Source organism: Bufo bufo, chromosome 7, assembly GCF_905171765.1.
Source record: "Bufo bufo chromosome 7, aBufBuf1.1, whole genome shotgun sequence".
NCBI lineage: Eukaryota > Metazoa > Chordata > Amphibia > Anura > Bufonidae > Bufo > Bufo bufo.
In genome coordinates, this window is record NC_053395.1 from 64,406,916 (window position 1) to 64,427,734 (window position 20,819).

At 42.8% G+C, this 20,819-nt stretch overlaps 1 protein-coding gene across 2 annotated transcripts in view; it reads right to left on the minus strand.

Annotated features, from left to right (window-relative positions):
- Positions 1-20,819, minus strand: part of CIITA (class II major histocompatibility complex transactivator) — a 122,469-nt gene that overhangs the window by 12,720 nt on the left and 88,930 nt on the right. For both annotated transcript variants that reach the window (XM_040439820.1, XM_040439821.1), the window contains exons 12-18: positions 17,048-18,644; positions 15,414-15,587; positions 15,185-15,250; positions 13,462-13,542; positions 11,269-11,361; positions 7,856-7,939; positions 3,672-3,755 (exon numbers count right to left, since the gene is read on the minus strand). In XM_040439820.1, coding sequence (XP_040295754.1) covers positions 3,672-3,755; positions 7,856-7,939; positions 11,269-11,361; positions 13,462-13,542; positions 15,185-15,250; positions 15,414-15,587; positions 17,048-18,644 — 2,179 coding nt within the window. The remainder of the gene's footprint in view (positions 1-3,671; positions 3,756-7,855; positions 7,940-11,268; positions 11,362-13,461; positions 13,543-15,184; positions 15,251-15,413; positions 15,588-17,047; positions 18,645-20,819) is intronic.

Here is a 20,819-nt window from a genome sequence, read left to right on the forward strand (position 1 = left end):
ATAGGTCCGCAAAAAATGCTGACAGCATACTGTGTACTATCCACATCCGTATGTCCGTTCTGCAGCACCGCAAAAAAAATAGAGCAAGTCCTATTCTTGTCCGTTTTAGGCATTGTTACAATGGATCCTCCAAAAAAAACAACGAATGGCATACGGATATCATCCGTTTTTTTTTTTGCGGATCCACAATTTGCAGACCGCAAAACACATACGGTCGTGTGCATGTAGCCTAATAGGAAGTGTCAGGTCTAGTTCACACGAACTTTTTTTTTGCGGGTGTACTTCCCGTTTTTTTGTGTTCCGCATACGGTCTGTATACGGAACCATTCATTTCAATGGTTCCGCAAAAAAAACGGAATGTGTTCCGTATGCATTCTGTTTCCGTATTTCCGTTTTTCCGTTCTGTGGAAAGATAGAACATGTCCTATATTTGGCCGCAAATCACGTTCCGTGGCTCCATTAAAGTCAATGGGTCTGCAAAAAAAACAGAACACAAACGGAAATGCATCCGTATGTCTTCCGTATGGGTTCCGTTTTTGCTGAACCATCTATTGAAAATGTTATGCTCAGCCCAATTTTATCTATGTAATTACTGTATACTGTATATGCCATACGGAAAAATGGAACGGAAAAACGGAACGGAAACTGAAACACAACGGAACTCAAAAACGGAACAACGGATCCGTGAAAAACGGACAGCAAAAAACTATAAAAGCCATACGTTCGTGTGAACTAGGCCTCAGTCTGCAAGGAGAAAGGGACAGATGGGATGATCTAAGAGGGCCGGTCAACTGGCTTCCTATGCTGATGGTGAGTAAGCAGGAGAAGAAGGGTGAGTGCCAGCTCAGTCTGTGGGGGAAATCATGTGAATTGGGGCTCATGCCCACGAACATAAGGGCTTCGTGCTGAGGACAGCAAACAGCGGTCCACAATGCACGGGTACTGGCCGTGTGTACTCCGTGCTGCAGATGGCGAGCCACTGGCTTGAATGGGTCCGTGATCCTCAAGATACGGCAAAAGATAGGACATGTCTTATTTATTGTGGTGATGAGGTACGGATCCGAAAGCCCACGGGAGCACTTCTTAGTATTTCCATGGGCTTTCGATCAGTGCCTCCGCTCCGCAAAAGATAAGACATGTCCTATCTTTGGCTGTATCTTGCGGATCAGGGACCCATTCAAGTCAGTGGCTCGGCATCTGCAGCACATGGTCAGTACCCGTGCATTGCAGACCGCTGTTTGCTGTCCTCAGCACGGAGCCCTTATGTTTGTGGGTCCGCATCCGCAGCACGGACTGCACACAGCCAATGCCCGTATATATTGCAGACGCGCCATTTGCGGTCCACAATACGGGCATGGAACACTTAGGTTTGTGGGTATGAGCCCATAGGGTTTCTTAGCTTGGCACCGCTAGCATGACCGCACCCACAAAAAGCCCTTTAAGAATGTAAGTGCGCTACACAGAAAGGGATAAACAAGAAAAATTGTGAACCGTGGTTTCATATCGTGGACAGCACTGAGGTACTTTCCAAAGCTTTTTTGATTATTTCAGAAAACCTCTTTAACTTCCCTTCTCCCAGTCCTTTCACTGACTTAATGGGGTTGTGCAGATATTTATATTGATGACCTATCCTCAGCAGAGGTCATTAATAACTGATTGGCAGCGGTCCGACACCCGGGATGCAGTCTGCCTTCATTCCAGATTACATTAAGTTGTTATAGCCTTAAAGGGGCATTAACCCCAGTCCATATACCCTATTGAGGCAAAAGGACATGCTATGGGGGGTCCCTTAAATGGCAGGGAACCGATCTGTAAGGCCCTTTGCACACAAGCGTGTCCGGATTAGGTCCGGTGCATTGCGGCAAACCCGCGCGAGTAGTGTTTTGCACGCGCGTGATAAAAAACTGACTGTGGTACCCAGACCCGAACTTCTTCACAGAAGTTCAGGTTTGGGTTAGTTGTAGTGTAGATTGTATTATTTCCCCTTATAACATGGTTATAAGGGAAAATAATAGCATTCTGAATACAGAATGCATAGTACAATAGGGCTGGAGGGGTTAAAAAAAAATAAAAAAATATTTAACTCACCTTAATCCACTTGTTCGCACAGCCGGCATCTCGTCTTGTTCTGTGAGGAAAGGACCTTTGATGACGTCACTATGCTCATCACATGGTCCATCACATGATCCATCACTATGGTGATGGATCATGTGATGGACCATGTGATGAACGTAGTGACGTCATCAAAGGTCCTATTCCTCACAAAAGAAGACAGAAGAGATGCCGGCTGGGCGAACAAGTGGATTAAGGTGAGTTAATTTTTATTTTTTTTAAATTAACCCCTCCAGCCCTATTGTACTATGCATTCTGTATTCAGAATGCTATTATTTTCCCTTATAACCATGTTATAAGGGAAAATAATAATGATCGGGTCCCCATCCCGATCGTCACCTAGCAACCGTGCGTGAAAATCGCACTGCATCCGCAACCCCATTCATTTTTATGGGGCTTGCGTTACGTGAAAAACGCACAAAGAGGAGCATGCTGTGATTTTCACGCAACGCACAAGTGATGCGTGAAAATCACCGCTCATGTGCACAGCCCCATAGGAATGAATGGGTCCGGATTCAGTGCGGGTGCAATGCGTTCACCTCACGCATTGCACCCGCGCGGAAATCTCGGAAATCTCGCCCGTGTGAAAGGGGCCTAAGAAGGGCTTCTGGCAGGGGAAACCTCATCTAAATGGCCACCGTGTAATACTACATTTTCCCTATAGAGGTCGCTGCAGGGGAATATCTGGCAAAGTCAGCAATTTGCAAGGATTGCTTTAGGGGAACTTGGCTGCTTTCTGATAATGGTTGTCTCTGCAAAATGTGTCACTATGACAGAATTACTGAAGTAATGATGTCAATGTGATGTCCTAATATGTGCTAATGGGTACAATTACACCTAATAATCAGTCACAAAGCACCAAACAGGAGGGCGAACAGGAAAGCATGTCCTTGCTCTGCGGAGTCCTATGGCACATCCCATGGTCCTCAGCCACTGATTGCTGGCATGAATTGGCAGCAGCCCTATGGCTCTGAGCAGCGTTGTCCAGATGCTGTGTATTCTGCCCCTGACTATACAATAATATACCCACCATGCGACCTCCAGAAATTGCAAGGAAGACAAAGAGGGACATTTATCATTCCCTTTACGCCCCGAAAAGTGGCATTAAAAATTCACAGGTGCGACTTTTTAACTGCAACTTTTTTTTTTTAATTGTTGCATTTCCCCTTTTTCGTCATTCTCGCCACTTTTCTAAAAGGGAGTGTGGCAAGGGCAGCCAAGAGGGCATGGCCATCTGCAGCAACAAATTTATTTGGCGTAAATGACAGAAATCTACGGCAGCTGTGAGCGGTCGTAGATTTTGCGCGCAGAATGCAGGGGGTGGCGCCTAATTTATGACTAAGCGGAAATTGGGCGCATCCTCAGGCAGCGCAGGGGATATAAAGACATGCGCAGAAAGCTCCAGTCTTGATAAACCTCCACCAAAGTGCGCTATTTTCCTAGCATCTCTGCCACAGGAGTCACAGCAGTTGGAGTCCCACCGATCGGACCTAATGGAATATCCTTGTCTACTGAGAAAACGGCAGGAATGATGCATGTATTTGTGCCTTTGTACTTACTGTAATGCCTCGAGCGATGTCATATCAGGAAGTATACTGGCCAGTTGTTCAGCTCCCATATCACAGATATTGTTATTAAATAGGCTAAAAATGAGAAAAAGAACAGAAACATCCTCATATTAACCTTTAAGTCAAGCATAAGTCAATTACAGGCTGGAAAACCACTGCTGAGGATGCTTGGATGTAACATAAAGATCGGACATATGGATGTCCTGGGAAAGGGGGGGGGGGGGAGCAATCAGAAGAGAGCCGCTCTGCAAACCACTGCCTCTCTGGCAGACTGGACCTGTCTAAGCGGATATGTCCTATTGGAAATGGTCTTTGTGTCCGGTTTTCCCCAATGAAATGTCAGGTGGAAATATGCTCAGTTTTAAGCAGCGCCCATTAGTGCTGCTGTGACTAGTGTGGCATATACACTATATAGTAGAAAACAATATACAGCCTGCCCTGTTTGGAGCATCCCATACCAGGGCAGACTGAGATCTTAAAGTGGCCCTGGAAGTGGCACAGAATACCATCCCACAGAACCAAATACCACAGCGCAGCACAAAATACCATCCCACAGAACCAAATACCACAGCGCAGCCCAAAATACCATCCCACAGAACCAAATACCACAGCGCAGCCCAAAATACCATCCCACAGAACCAAATACCACAGCGCAGCACAAAATACCATCCCACAGAACCAAATACCACAGCGCAGCCCAAAATACCGTCCCACAGAACCAAATACCACAGCGCAGCCCAAAATACAATCCCACAGAACCAAATACCACAGCGCAGCACAAAATACCATCCCACAGAACCAAATACCACAGCGCAGCCCAAAATACCATCCCACAGAACCAAATACCACAGCGCAGCACAAAATACCATCCCACAGAACCAAATACCACAGCGCAGCACAAAATACCATCCCACAGAACCAAATACCACAGCGCAGCCCAAAATACCGTCCCACAGAACCAAATACCACAGCGCAGCACAAAATACCATCCCACAGAACCAAATACCACAGCGCAGCCCAAAATACCATCCCACAGAACCAAATACCACAGCGCAGCCCAAAATACCATCCCACGGAACCAAATACCACAGCGCAGCCCAAAATACCATCCCACAGAACCAAATACCACAGCGCAGCCCAAAATACCATCCCACAGAACCAAATACCACAGTGCAGCCCAAAATACCATCCCACAGAACCAAATACCACAGCGCAGCCCAAAATACCATCCCACAGAACCAAATACCACAGTGCAGCCCAAAATACCATCCCACAGAACCAAATACCACAGTGCAGCCCAAAATACCATCCCACAGAACCAAATACCACAGCGCAGCACAAAATACCATCCCACAGAACCAAATACCACAGTGCAGCCCAAAATACCATCCCACAGAACCAAATACCACAGCGCGGCCCAAAATACCATCTCACAGAACCAAATACCACAGCGCAGCCCAAAATACCATCCCACAGAACCAAATACCACAGTGCAGCCCAAAATACCATCCCACAGAACCAAATACCACAGCGCAGCACAAAATACCATCCCACAGAACCAAATACCACAGCGCAGCACAAAATACCTTCGCACAGAACCAAATACCACAGCGCAGCCCAAAATACCATCCCACAGAACCAAATACCACAGTACAGCCCAAAATACCATCCCACAGAACCAAATACCACAGCGCAGCACAAAATACCATCCCACAGAACCAAATACCACAGCGCAGCCCAAAATACCATCTCACAGAACCAAATACCACAGTGCAGCCCAAAATACCATCCCACAGAACCAAATACCACAGCGCAGCACAAAATACCATCCCACAGAACCAAATACCACAGTGCAGCCCAAAATACCATCCCACAGAACCAAATACCACAGCGCAGCCCAAAATACCATCCCACAGAACCAAATATCACAGTGCAGCACAAAATACCATCCCACAGAACCAAATACCACAGTGCAGCCCAAAATACCATCCCACAGAACCAAATACCACAGTGCAGCCCAAAATACCATCCCACAGAACCAAATACCACAGTGCAGCACAAAATACCATTCCACAGAACCTAATAATAATAATCTATATTTATATAGCGCCAACATATTCCACAGCGCATTACAATTCGGGGGTTCATGTACAAACAGTCATAAATAACATAGTAACAGACAAGTCGATTATTACAAGAGGAATGAGGGCCCTGCTCGCAAGAGCTTACAATCTACCACAGTGCAGCCCAGAATACCATCCCACAGAACCAAATACCACAGTGCAGCCCAGAATACCATTCCACAGAACCAAATACCACAGTGCAGCCCAAAATAACATCCCACAGAACCAAATACCACAGTGCAGCACAAAATACCATCCCACAGAACCAAATACCACAGTGCAGCCCAAAATACCATCCCACAGAACCAAATACCACAGCGCAGCACAAAATACCATCCCACAGAACCAAATACCACAGTGCAGCCCAAAATACCATCCCACAGAACCAAATACCATAGTGCAGCACAAAATACCTCCTCAGAAGCTTGTCCCTCTGTGGTGGCCATCAACAGCTGCCACGTTCTGTCCTCCTCCTCCAATTGCCTCTAATATGGAGCATGGGGCTTAGGAGGTGAGACGTGGGCCAAAGCACCAAGCCAGTATGCTGCCTAGACTTCTCCTTAGGCCTCTTTCAGACGGGCGTTGCGAGAAAAGGTGCGGGTACGTTGCGGGAACATGCACAATTTTTCCGCGCGAGTGCAAAACATTGTAATGCGTTTTGCACTCGCGTGAGAAAAATCGCGCATGTTTGGTACCCAAACCCGAACTTCGGGCTTGGGATCGTTGTTCTGTAGATTGTATTATTTCCCCTTATAACATGGTTATAAGGGAAAATAATAGCATTCTGAATACAGAATGCTTAGTACAATAGCGCTGGAGGGGTTAAAAAAATAAATAAAATAATTTAACTCACCTTAATCCACTTGATCGCGCAGCCGACATCGCTTCTGTCTTCTTTCTTTGCTGTGTGCAGGAAAAGGACCTGTGGTGACGTCACTCCGGTCATCACATGGTCCATCACATGATCCATCACCATGGTAAAAGATCATGTGATGGATCATGTGATGACCGGAGTGACGTCACCACAGGTCCTGTCACTGCACACAGCAAAGAAAGAAGACAGATGCGATGCCGGCTGCGCGATCAAGTGGATTAAGGTGAGTTAAAATATATATTTTTTTTTAACCCCTCCAGCGCTATTGTACTATGCATTCTGTATTCAGAATGCTATTATTTTCCCTTATAACCATGTTATAAGGGAAAATAATAATGATTGGGTCTCCATCCCGATCGTCTCCTAGCAACCGTGCGTGAAAATCGCACCGCATCCGCACTTGCTTGCGGATGCTTGCGATATTCACGCAACCCCATTCATTTCTATGGGGCCTGCGTTACGTGAAAAATGGCCAAAATAGAGCATGCTGCGATTTTCACGCAACGCACAAGTGATGCGTGAAAATTACCGCTCATGTGAACAGCCCCATAGAAATGAATGGGTCGGGATTCAGTGTGGGTGCAATGCGTTCAACTCACGCATCGCATCCGCGCGGAATACTCGCCCGTGTGAAAGGGGCCTAGTAATGACTCCTATAATTTCCCCAGGAGTATGTACACGGCCAGCAGCAGTGAGGAGGGCTCGGGTGGACTTGAAGGCATCAGCCTACCAGGAAAATTCCCTGTAGGGTCTATGGTCAGTCCACCCCTTTCCCATACCATGCCAGTTTGTTGTTGGTGTGGCCAAGCAGGGCATCAATCCTAGTCTGTTACTGGTACTTAGATAGGACTCAATACTTCATCGCTATAGTGACATCATGTACATACTACATCCTATTGGCATGACGATGCATTGCTTTGCAAGCTGTCATCATTCTACCCTGCAGGTGTAAAGATGATAATCCCCCAAAAGAAATACCCGTCTGTTAAACAGTTTGTAAATCTTGTTATAATTTATAGTAAGGTCTTATCATATGAGATCATTCTGAAAGAAGAGTACGGGAAATACGTTGTAGCAGATAACGGCATGTATACAAATATGATTTTACAGTTTCACATTGAATCATACAGAGGCGACCATTCAGTATGACAGTTCATGTGCATTCATTCCGCACTTACCTCAGTGTCTGTAATGAGTGCAGGGATGGAAGAGCAGCTGCTAGTTCTTTTGCTCCCACACTAGAAATATTGTTCTGTGATAGACTGCGTAAAACATAAGGGCTGTTAGATTTCTTACTTATACGGTGGACGATGTAAAAGATTTTGTAAAGATTTAGGGCTGGGAGTTTTTGGGCTGGTGCACTCAATGCTGAATTCAACAGCTCAAAGTGCAATTTCCTAATACAGTGTTACTACTGGCCTGAGAACGCTCCACATGGAAGGCGAGGACTTCAGCTTCCACATCTTATTCCCACCAGAAGCTGCAGTTTATGGCAGCCTGTAGTACGTTGCTGTGCAGGACTTTAATGGGTGATATACACTCACCTAAAGAATTATTAGGAACACCATACTAATACGGTGTTGGACCCCCTTTTGCCTTCAGAACTGCCTTAATTCTATGTGGCATTGATTCAACAAGGTGCTGATAGCATTCTTTAGAAATGTTGGCCCATATTGATAGGATAGCATCTTGCAGTTGATGGAGATTTGAGGGATGCACATCCAGCTCCCGTTCCACCACATCCCAAAGATGCTGTATTGGGTTGAGATCTGGTGAATGTGGGGTCCATTTTAGTACAGTGAACTCATTGTCATGTTCAAGAAACCAATTTGAAATGATTCGAGCTTTGTGACATGGTGCATGATCCTGCTGGAAGTAGCCATCAGAGGATGGATACATGTTCTCATTCTGTTTACGCCAAATTCGGACTCTACCATTTGAATGTCTCAACAGAAATCGAGACTCATCAGACCAGGCAACATTTTTCCAGTCTTCAACAGTCCAATTTTGGTGAGCTCGTGCAAATTGTAGCTTCTTTTTCCTATTTGTAGTGGAGATGAGTGGTACCCGGTGGGGTCTTCTGCTGTTGTAGCCCATCCGCCTCAAGGTTGTGCGTGTTGTGGCTTCACAAATGCTTTGCTGCATACCTCGGTTGTAACGAGTGGTTATTTCCGTCAACGTTGCTCTTCTATCAGCTTGAATCAGTCGGCCCATTCTCCTCTGACCTCTAGCATCCACAAGGCATTTTTGCCCACAGGACTGCCGCATACTGGATGTTTTTCCCTTTTCACACCATTCTTTGTAAACCCTAGAAATGGTTGTGCGTGAAAATCCCAGTAACTGAGCAGATTGTGAAATACTCAGACCGGCCCGCCTGGCACTAACAACCATGCCACGCTCAAAATTGCTTAAATCACCTTTCTTTCCCATTCGGACATTCAGTTTGGAGTTCAGGAGATTGTCTTGACCAGGAGCACCCCCCTAAATGCATTGAAGCAACTGCCATGTGATTGGTTGACTAGATAAGTGCATTAATGAGAAATAGAACAGGTGTTCCTAATAATTCTTTAGGTGAGTGTATATATAATACATCTTTATGGGCTGCTCTATGTGTGAGCAAACAACCACAGCAAATACAATGGAACTGAGCTTGTTCCATGTGTGATGGGGAGATACCAAATGCACGATGCCAACCTGAGGGGCAAGAGAGGGTCAAGTCCCTAGTCAATTATTTCAACCATAAAGGCCCTTTTATATGGGCAAATTATCAGTACAATTATGGGGAACGCCCCTGGGATTTGCCCATAAAAATGTGCCACTGATTACTCGATGAATGCACAAGCATTGGGTGAAAGCATTGTTGATGTGGCACCCAAAATCATAATTTCAAGGCAGCCATCTGCTACCCAGAAACAATGAATCTGTATACAGATGAGCGATTGCTCGTCCCCATGTAAATGCAGCTCTCACCTCTGCTGACTAGCAGGCAGTTATTGGGAACAAACTGCTAATTGCCTTGTCAGTCGGCCCTTGTAAAGGGGCCTTGTAACCTAAACCTGTGATGGCTAACCTCCGCCACTCCAGCTGTGGTAAAACTATGACTCCCAGCATGCTCCATTCATTTCTGTGGAGTTCTGAGAGCTGCCAAGGAAGTACATCTTGGGAGTTGTAGTTTTACCACAGCTGGAGTGCCGGAGGTTAGCCATACGGACCTGTCTGCCCCCATACTCTCAGGAAGAGTGATATTAGACTCTTTAGACGGGGATATAAAGCACTTGTGTAGAGGGGGGATAAAAGGGATTGTACAATTTTAGAAAACCATGACTGCTATCTTACAGAAACAGCACCCGCCAATTTTGTCCACAGGTTATATTTGCTATTAAAAAGGAGTCTGTTGACCCTGCAAAACTGCTGACAGAGCTAGGTAGGGTTTGCGGTGCGGTGGTTAATCAAGGTAGTTTTTATTATCAGCATCACTGAGAAAATTATTTTTTACTTTGCCAGTAAAGTGCACACACCTGCAAGTGCCCAGGAGCGGGTTCCCCACCATAAAGTGCTGTCTGTCTTGAGCTGCTTTACAGTGCCTCTCCTCTTCTCTGACTGACAGCTGTCACCTGGCTGGCTTCTACAGCTGAGCTGAAGAAGGTATTTGGGTTCTGAATCAGCTCAGTTCTCAATCAGCAGTTTATTGCGAGAAACTGCCTCCTGGGCACTGGCGGGAGCGGCACCTGGCAAAATAGTCCTGCTGATGATAAAAGCTGACATAAAGACATGATTACCCACCTTGGCCCGACCCCAATCTAGTTTTGTCAAAAATTCTGCAGGGTCAGAACTGCTGACAGACTCCCTTAGGAGATTGAGCTAAGCTGCAAAGTCATGCAAAACCTGTGGACACATGGGAAGACAATAAAAGGGCAGCATGTAGAGTTGAGGTCCAATGAATCTACAGTAGGACTTGCTGGCCGACCAGAATCTCACAGTACATTTTATGACCCTGCACCGGGTCTCTTTACACAGAAATCCTGTTTTCGTTATTAAGCCAGAACTGGGACTCCCATTAATGACTTTCACAACTTGCATCCTGGGTTCCTGTAAATCTGGGCATGTCCAGAACAGATGAAAATACAAGGAATATCTAGTTCTATAGGCGTATCCATGTAACGGATGCAGGTAACATAGGCAGCAGAGCCGGAAGAGAACAGCCTGCCGGAGTTCTCCGGATCGGGCATTACCGGACACTGCCTTCTGCCTGCCAGAACTCATTGACTATAATGGGGTCTGGCACAGATCTGGCCACTACCTGGCAAATATGCAGAGAATCAGACGGACAGAAACCGAGGCACGCAGTGGTTTTTGTCCGGCCAATTCCCAGCATTCATGTGAAACTAGCCTCAGCAAAATAATATATATTTAGTTTGAAAAAAAAATAAAACATTTCTACAGCACGGCATACACTAATAACTTTGCATGGCCTTCAAAATGTCTGGCATTTGACAACAACTGGCCAAAAGCCCAAATCAACATTCCTTCCCGATGTTTCTGTAAATATCAGAACACTTCCTGAAATGTATTAATATTCCCTAATACTTACTCCAGGGTCTGTAGGTACTGCAGCTCTGCAAAGGTCTCTGCCAGCTTCTCCACTCCTCTATCGCCAATGTGGTTCTCTGTCAGGTTGTTCAAACTATAGAGGAAGCATAGTAATTAACCGACCAGATAAAGGCTACGATTACATCACATTCAGTAGTCTGCCACTGCCTTATGTCATCTTACTGCAAATGAGTGACATCTGAGCATCATTAAGACTCTTCAAAGTACACCGCGCTGCACATATAAAGGTGTCACCTGTATTTTTCTTACATATTAAAACCAGATACTGATACCAGATACAGTCCGTTTTTCTAATTCTTTTTTATTTTCTGACCATGATTATGGGAGTGGACATCTTGACTTCTGAGCTCCTGTTAACAGCATTTAGAGATATGCCTTACATGGTCCATAGACTTCTATGGGAGAGTTTGTAAGGCATCCTCTATGACCGGTGGAGAAGTCATTATACAGGGAGGGAGTAGATAAGCTGTAACCATCGCCGATTGTGAATGGTGGTTCCTGGGTTATCTCATTAGAGGTGTTATTATCTGCCAGTCCTGTCTATGATGATAATTAGATGACTGTTAAATAGTTATTTCTACAGACCAGGAAGTGTTGACATTATTCCATACAGCAAGCAGCAGCAGTAGGAGAAATATGACATATTGTTTGACCTAGTGGCCAGTACTACAACTGAAGGATTTTAGAATTTGTTTAAAATGTATTTATAAATCACATGGAGAATTTAGAATAACATCACCAGAAATTCTAAAAAATATTAAAAACATTAAAAAAATTGATTTACACCTGCTCAACCTGCGGCCCTCCAACTCCTATCATTCCTGGACAGGCTACAGCTATCAGCCTACAGAATGACATGGTGGGAGTTGTAGTTTTACAACAGCTGGAGGGCCGCAGGTTGAGCATCCCTGATTTAAACAATAGGTAATTTTCTAATGAAACATTCCCATAAAAAATACAGCATGAGGACAGTGTGAGTGCCCCCCTAAGGAAACCAGGTTCCAGACGCAAGTTTGTGACTAAGTGTATGTCTGTATTCAAAGGAAGATTAACTGGCTTATGTCCTATGCAACTCTTCCATACAGCTGCACTGTGTATGTGTATATATATATATAGACAAAAAATAGGCAGCACTCCAAGTAAAGTGAAAAGGTGGTGTCAAGCCTCATTGTGCTGGGCTGAAATGTTGCCTTGGGAATAAACGGGTCCACCACCTTTTCACTTTACTTGGAGTGCTGCCTCATTTTGTCTTCTTGGATCTTTTAGTGGACTACTGCCTATTGTCCCGGAGGGAACAGGACTTATGAATTAGGCTACATTCACATGGTCGTATTTTTGGTCTCTTCCGATTTGTATTTTTTGCGGATTGCATGCGGACCCATTTATTTCTATGGGGCCATAAAAAATCTAAACAGCACACGGATGTTATTCTTGTGCTGTCTGCATTGGTGTGGCCGTTCCGTAAATTATATAACATGTCCTATTCTTGTCTGTTTTGCGAAGAATAGGCATTTCTTTAATAGGGCTCTCGGAAAGTGAGATGCACACGCCCAGTATCTGTATTTTGTACATCTGCGGTTTGCGGACAACAAAACAGATACAGCCATGTGCATGTGGCCTAAGATGAACACATCAGTGGGTATTTATATGTTACTAAGGTGATCTATTTTAAAGCCATATATGACTTTTTCTACTTGATGGGCAGAGTCAAGAAGTCTACACACTGCTGAGATATATATATATATATATATATATATATATATTTTTATATAGTACTACTAATTATGTAGGTCCTTATCAGTTATGACTTACTTTAAGGAACACACATGAAGAAATCACAAATTTTTCTTCTCAGAATCACAGCAGTCATATTTTATGGTCTACAACAGTGTTCCTCAACTCAAGTCCTCAGGGCCCAACTACCAGTCATGGTTTCAGGATTTGCTTAGTATCGAGCAGGGGATATAATTAGTGTCAATACATCAGGACTTACAACAGTTATTGATTCTGTGGGATATCCACAAATTATGACCGACAGGTGTGCTCTAAGGACTAGAGTAGAGAAACACTGGTCTACAATGCCCAACTACAAACAATTTGAGTTTGATTCAGTCACTGTTTTTCGTTATGGGTAATTTAGACTTTTCGGAGTCTAGGACACTGTATTGCTTACTCTAAGTGTTGCAGAGCGGGTAGTTTGGGTACAATTTCCACAAGTTTCAAGAAGCCATCTTGTCCATGTTTCTTCCCGACCCTAAAATACGAGAACATGGTAAATGAACAAAACACTGTACATAAATTACTGTTTGAGATCTGCATGATTTGCAATATTCTATGTGACAACCATACAGGATGATATAATTTGTAACCGTCCCAATGAATCTCGGATACCAATTTCTGTATAAGATAAGGAAAGAAGGTGATCCTGGAAAAAGAACAAAAGAAGACTTGAAGAAAAGGTAGAACACAGATGTGTGGGTAAAAACTGAATGAAGAATGGAACACAGACCATAATAGAGATCAGAGGTGGTTTAAGATGGGAAGTTTTTTTTATAGTGAAGTGATGTTTATATGAAGGAACTTGGTAAAATAAATGCAAATTATATCCCTCAACTGCCATATGGTGTTTCAAAGGGTTTATGGGGATGTTCAGGATTAGAAAAAAACATGGTTGCTTGTCCACAAATTGTGTGTGATATTTCAGCTTGTTCCAATTCACTTCAGTGTATGAGCTACAATACCACACAACCCATGGCAGGGGTGGCACTATTTCTGGAAGAAAACCAAACCATCACAATCTGTGTCCACTATGCTAGTGGATTTCTCCGTGATTGTGCACTGCTATGTCTTTGTAGACCAGTACATAAATGAATGAGCACCTTAGTCCTGCAGAAGTGACACATACATTTTATTAAAGTCTACTCTCTGATGACCAAGAACAATGCTTAACCAACATGAAGACAGAGAATCAAAGTGCTGTCTCTTCTCCTATGTTCAGCATACAGAGATAGGACAATTATGGGTCCTGCTCCAAATTTATGTAAATGATTACTGTAATTTCACTCAATTTTGCATAAATGAGTAGTAAGGGTGAGGAGAAAAATGCATAGAGTTATCAGCTGTTTTCTCGTTAAATAACTTTCTCTCTAAAATTTGTAAGAAATGAATCTTGTTAAAACCATGTCAGATGCCCTGTTTACTGAAAGAACAGGTTACATCAATCCATAGAAGTCTATACAGAGGGCATGAGGAAGTAAAAGTGCAGAGAGAAACAAGCAGACAGGGAGAGACAGATATGATTCAGCAGCTTGTAGTAAGTGCTTTATTCACATCTACATGATTCAGTACTTCTATATATTTTACTATGCTTCCGATGCCTCTGAGTGAGTCTGTTGTTTCTATGTGTTTTCTATAGGGAGCAGCTAGTCTCTACCCACCAGCTCAGATAGAACTGAGAATTAGAAATGAAGCATATAAGGGAGAAATGGCAGATACAAGTCACATAATGGCCATATCTAGTGCTCTAACTCATGCTTACACACATGGAAGCTTATTCTGGAACATTATCTGAAAGTTTAAATATACTTTAAGCAAAGGTATAATAATTCCTCAATGAAATAGTACATTTGTAGCTACAGAAATATAAACAGACCTGAGGGAGGAGGGGTCCACAGATGATTACAAATAAAATGATAATTTAACTAAATATAAAAGCACATTGTATTCTATAGATGGGATTACCCATTTACTTGAGTATAACATTGTGCTGTAGCAAACTGCGAATAACAAGTTGTGTGGTGTTAACATCTCATTCACTGCAGCAGTAATATTCATGTGTAATATCATCCCTCCCAGTCCACCATTTAGATTATGCTATGTTATATAAGATACAATACCCAAATATGACGCTCCTCAGATTTTTTACAGCTGGAATTTCCATGTCAAGTGAAGAATCTGGAGAGCTGGAAATAGATGCAATAGATGCAATGCATTAGGAAATGAAGGACTTTCTAATGGCTCATCAGTTTAAACTGTATCCGATGTTAGTGTATACATAATGTGCATCATGGTTCCTGTAATAATGGAATGATGCCAATGTAAACAGAGCCCAATGTAAAGTCTTACCCGTTACAAATGTCATTCTGGATGTCTACAAGAGCTACCAGATCTGTGACATCTTTCAGGCTTTCTACTTTGAAGGGTTCTAATGTGAATTTATTTATGCACTTCTTCAGTAGTATATTCTGTCCATTGGCTAGTAACGTCTTCCAGAGGTTAACTGTATCACTGAGGGAGGCCCTGTACAAAAAAAACATGTTTGATTAATGTAATTTTTTACTAATTTCACTCCTCTATGTCCTGTGGTCACACACAGTGCTCAGCTGAGTCTAGTTTGGTAGCAGTATCGTGATCCAAGGGACTATTTACATCGGCAGGTTATGGGGTCATAAAAATTCAGATGAGGTTCATTCCCAATAACTGACCCGGGTAAATGTGCCTCTGATCAGCCACCAAACGAGCAAATGCTCATTAGCAATCCAATCGCCTATGTAGCACAAAATATCACGGTTACTTGACAGCACACATGTAAACAGGGATGCGCTGCCGACAGTGAAACTGTATGGGGATGAAGGATCATAGTAATGATCATTGATTCCCATACAGTACATCCCCTATCACTGCTGTAAATGTGGCTATGGAGCTGACAATGATTGTCTCATTCCTGATCATTGCCTTGTGAATGGCCTCCTGCTATACACAGGCACTTATTCGTGGCGGTCCAGTGTCCCGTCTCTATTATAATCTTCCGGTTCAGCACAGAAAACAGACATCAGCAGCACATATTTTTGTGGAATGGCACAATTACTCAAGATGTCACGGCCTGATTATCCCCCAGCAAAACTGGAAATGCAACAGCTAGACTCATATTAGATCCTGGCGACGTAAACAGCTGTAGACAAATATACTGATAATCTTACATAGCTCGATACTCTTTGTTCCTGGTCATTGCCAGCTTGTTTCGCTGCATTTACATGCAGTAATTATCCCCATGCAGATTCATTTGTCATTAGCAGGATGATGTGCTGCCGACAAGCGATGATTTTATGTGCTGCAGAAACCATGTATCACTTGACCATACAGCATTTTTCTTATTTGTCAGGTGACTGGAGACACATTTACATGGGAACTTTAGTTCCCTATATCTGCCCCGATAATCTGACCAGGTGGGTAACTGGGGCTTTAAACTTCCTACACTTTAATGGAATGGAATTTTCTATCAGTATTTGTAAACCAAAAACTAGGAGGGGGTCCAAAACAAACAACATGCAGAAACTAATACTACGGCCACGGGGGCTCTATAAAACCTCAGCGTTGCCCCTCTGAGTCAAATTAAAGATTCTGTTATGCTCCTGACATTCTACAGAGGCATTTTTTCCCTGAAAGTAAAGATTTTATGGGGAACATCTCTGTAATGCACTGCTATGTAGAGGAACAATAGACCAGGTTTGGCTGGCATGGGCATTTGACACAGCGTCTCAATGAATGTGAATTCACTGCCTGGAGGACTTTTTTTCCCAACATCCAGTCAGTAACAGGGTTTTTCTGCAACTCGCTCTTTAAGGTAATCATTTACTGAAAAATCTTGATTGTTTCAGTTGGCATACAATTATCTTATTAACTATTAACACGCATTTGTTTTTTCAGAAATAAAAACGGAATAATTCCAGTTGGTTAATGAGGTTCTGAGCCGTGCATACCTGAATGATGAAATGCTTTTTAGACATACAAGTTCTTTTAAACCTTTGTAATCAATGCTTGTCTTCCTGAGATCCAAGGAAACCTTTGCTTTTGACATTTTCAAAACTTTTTTCAATACAAAGACATCAGGTGGGGTTAGTCGGGTGCCCACAAACGAGAGTTCTTCATCCAGTGTTACGACTAAACTACGCATGAGGCGCGTGTTATTGGTTTCATATACACAGTGTAAAACTTCAAGCAGTCTGTGGGGGCAGAGCTCTGAAAGCTGCAATGTTCGAAAATACTCAGCTATTTTCTTCTGTGTTTTTATACTTTTGGTGAACTTTAAAATGGGACTTCCATTGTCATGAAACAAGAGACCAACAAGAAACCTCCGTACAACGTCTGGACAACTTTCTTGATTTCGCCTCTTTTTAGGGTCAAAAGAAACATATCTGACCAAGTTCCTGTCCTTTGTACTAGCAAGTGTATTAAGTGCTGAAGAAAAGTTCTGGACCAGAGCACTGGAAGTCATAAGCTCCATGGTATTTTCAGTGTCAGAAGGTGGTTTTGGGGTTTGTAATTCTAATTCAGTTTTTTTATCAGATTCAAAATCAAGACATGATAAGTCTACTGTGCTGTTTTGTAATGTCCCTTCACCAAAACAAGTACCAGATGCGTGCAAGTTTTTTTGAGACAAGTCATAGTATAGTGCAGCTAAAGACAAGGGTAGTTCTTTGTTTCGAGACTTTAAGTTCTCCTCTGCAAATAAGCACATCATTTTACACATAAAAGGAATATAACAGTAGGTGAACACGTACTGGAAACTTTTTATCCATTCAAGTGCATTACTGAAATCCGGCCTTTCCTTAAAATACTCTTTGATGTACCATTCCACCTGACTGGAAGAAAATCCCATCATCTCAATAATTTTGTCAACTTTTCCCAAGTACTGATTGAGTTTTTCTTTGACCCTTGCAGTTAACAGCAGGGTGCACCCACGTAGTAGTTTTTTCTGGAAAAGACCAGTGAATAAGTCCTTTACTTTATTTGTTTTACTTGGTGATGTTGTAAAGGAACCATGAAGAAGACCTTCGGGGTCCTGAAATTCATCAAAACCATCAAAGATGAGAAGAACCTTTTCTGGATTTCTCAGAATGTACTGGTAGACATCAATGTTCTTCACTGGAGCACAAGACGACAGCTTGAAAAGGAAGTCTTTAAAGCTGAACTGCTTACTTACATCCAGATGTCTACACTCAAAATAAAACACAAAGCTAAACTGACCAAACTTCCCAGTTGACCATTCATGGCATATCTTCTTGACAAGTACAGTCTTACCCATTCCTGATTGACCAAGTAGTGCAATAATTTTAGTCTCCATTTCCTTTCTGTCTTTGTCCTCAAACAGATTCAAGAGTTGAAGGGTCTCTCTTTCCCTTTCTGCTAAATCATAATGTAATAATTCCTTTTCTGCTGTTTTGCTAATAACCTTTCCAGCTTTAGGACAGATCCTACTGTTTATAAGCGCAGTTTCGGTGTACTGGAAGTCCCTTTCCAATGCAAATATTTTATGGTATAGTTGTTTCTGGGCTTCTATAAATGAGTTCATAATTTCTGAAGGAAAGAGTTAAAAAGTAGTTAGTGATAATACACACATACAATTGCTATTAAACAGGACATGTCAGCAGAATCAACCCTATTAAACCAGTCATATTGCATTGTAGGGTCGCCCTGCTAATTAAAATGATACCTTTATCACCCAAATACATTTAAATGGGGATTCATGTCCCCACCTATTCCTTGGTTGAACTTGATGGACTTATGTCTTTTTTCAACCGTATTAGCTATGTAACTATTTAACATTCTGCTACTGAAGATATATCTTAGTTTAAATTTTTATGCTAATAATAATGGGGTTCAGTTCTGCAAGGGCGTGCCCTTACCCGTTGGTGCACCACAATGTCTCTACTTTCTCTACTTAGCCATGCCCCTTTCCCTTGACTGACAGGGCCAAGCATTTTCATTGTGCTTTTGCCTGGTCCTGTAATCCCTTGGATGCGTTATACGTTCTGTAATCAGTGCATGTGCAGTATATCTCCTTTGGGTTTCCTCACTGATGAGTTCCTCAAAACAATATTTTTTTATGAGACAACCCCTTTAAGAATTGTTATTTTTAGGCTATAGTCTTTTAATATTACCTAGACATCTGCAATACTGAAATTTTACTTTCATAGTATTAGATATTGATTTGCTAAAAGTAAATTAAAATAATGGCACAAAGCAGTGCAGAACTTTGAAGTTTGGAGAATATTGCAGAAGTGAGACACTTCAGACCTGGTCCGGGAGTGTATGATCTCAGCAGGGAAGGGTGAGTACCTGTGTCTCCCTGGCTCCCACTGTCTCCTGACTATTACACCCATTAAAGTGCTCTTCAGGTGCACTCCTGTATCCCTACACATGTTTCCTGAATGATGACCACATCACAAATTTAAGAAGGTGCAACTGATGGGCCTTATACTTTTCTCTGCAGTTTTCTTGCTAAGGTGGGGACAACACCAGTGGCATCTTTCTTACCTAAAATGTAGTAGCAACTCCCAACATGCAACAAGCTTTCACTTTTCAGCTTATGCACGAGAGCTCCTGCAGCACATCCTGTAAAGTAATTTTAGCATCCTCAACAGGTGCTCATATGTCCCACAGCCAAATTCTTACTTCTATTGTGAGTTTGCACTCCTCTATGAAAATGGCTGATATATCAGTGGCTTCTAATACACGGAAAAGCTGAGCACCTCTAAGATTGCATGAAAGGACTTTTCCCTAGACAAAGAGGGCAAACCAATGTATTTCTGGTATTTCACTACTTGACATTGTTGTTTTCACGTCTCAACTGGGTAGGTCACTGCTGGTCCTCATGAAGAAAGCTGGGAAGTACAGCTATGTCCATGGTACTAGTGAAGGTGAACTTACTGTGCTTTTCGTCCCGTTGCACAGGTTGCACTTGTGTTTGTTTGCATTTGTCTGTATTTGCTGTATACATTTCTAGAAGGAATAAACATATTCATACAGTGCTGCCCATAATTATTCATACCCCTGGCAAATTTTAACTTAGTTACTTTTATTCAACCAGTAAGTAATTTTTTGACGGGAAATGACATAGGTGTCTCCCAAAAGATAATAAGATGGTGTACAAGAGGTATTATTGTGGGGGGGGGAAAAAAATTTCTCAGCTTTTTATTTACATTTGAGCAAAAAGTGTCCAGTCCAAAATTATTCATACCCTTCACAAACTGTCACAGTCTGTGGGAAAATCAAAAGTTCTATACCATTCCAAATAGTCCAAGCTGTTCTAAAGCATCCTAATTACCCTGATTAATTGGGAACAGCTGTTTTAATTAACTCAACAGGTGAAAAACAGCAGCTCTCTGCAGTTGGTTTGTGGACAGTCATGGCTAAGACAAAGGAGCTCAGTGAGAACCTGCGGCTGCGCATTGTGGCTGCTCACAAGTCAAGAAAGGGCAACAAGGCCATTTCTAAATGTTTTCATGTTCCAGTGGCTACAGTGCAAAGTATTATTAAAAATACAAGATGTTCCGCACTGTGGAAAATCTCAGAGGACGTAGTCGGAAGCCAAAAGTGACACCTGTGCTGGCCAGGAGGATAGTTAGAGAGGTGAAAAAGAATCCAAGGATCACCACTAAGGCCATCCTGGTAAATCTGGGCTCTGCTGGTGGCAATGTTTCAAGGCAGACAATCCAACGGACACTGCACACTGCTGGGTTCCACGGATGC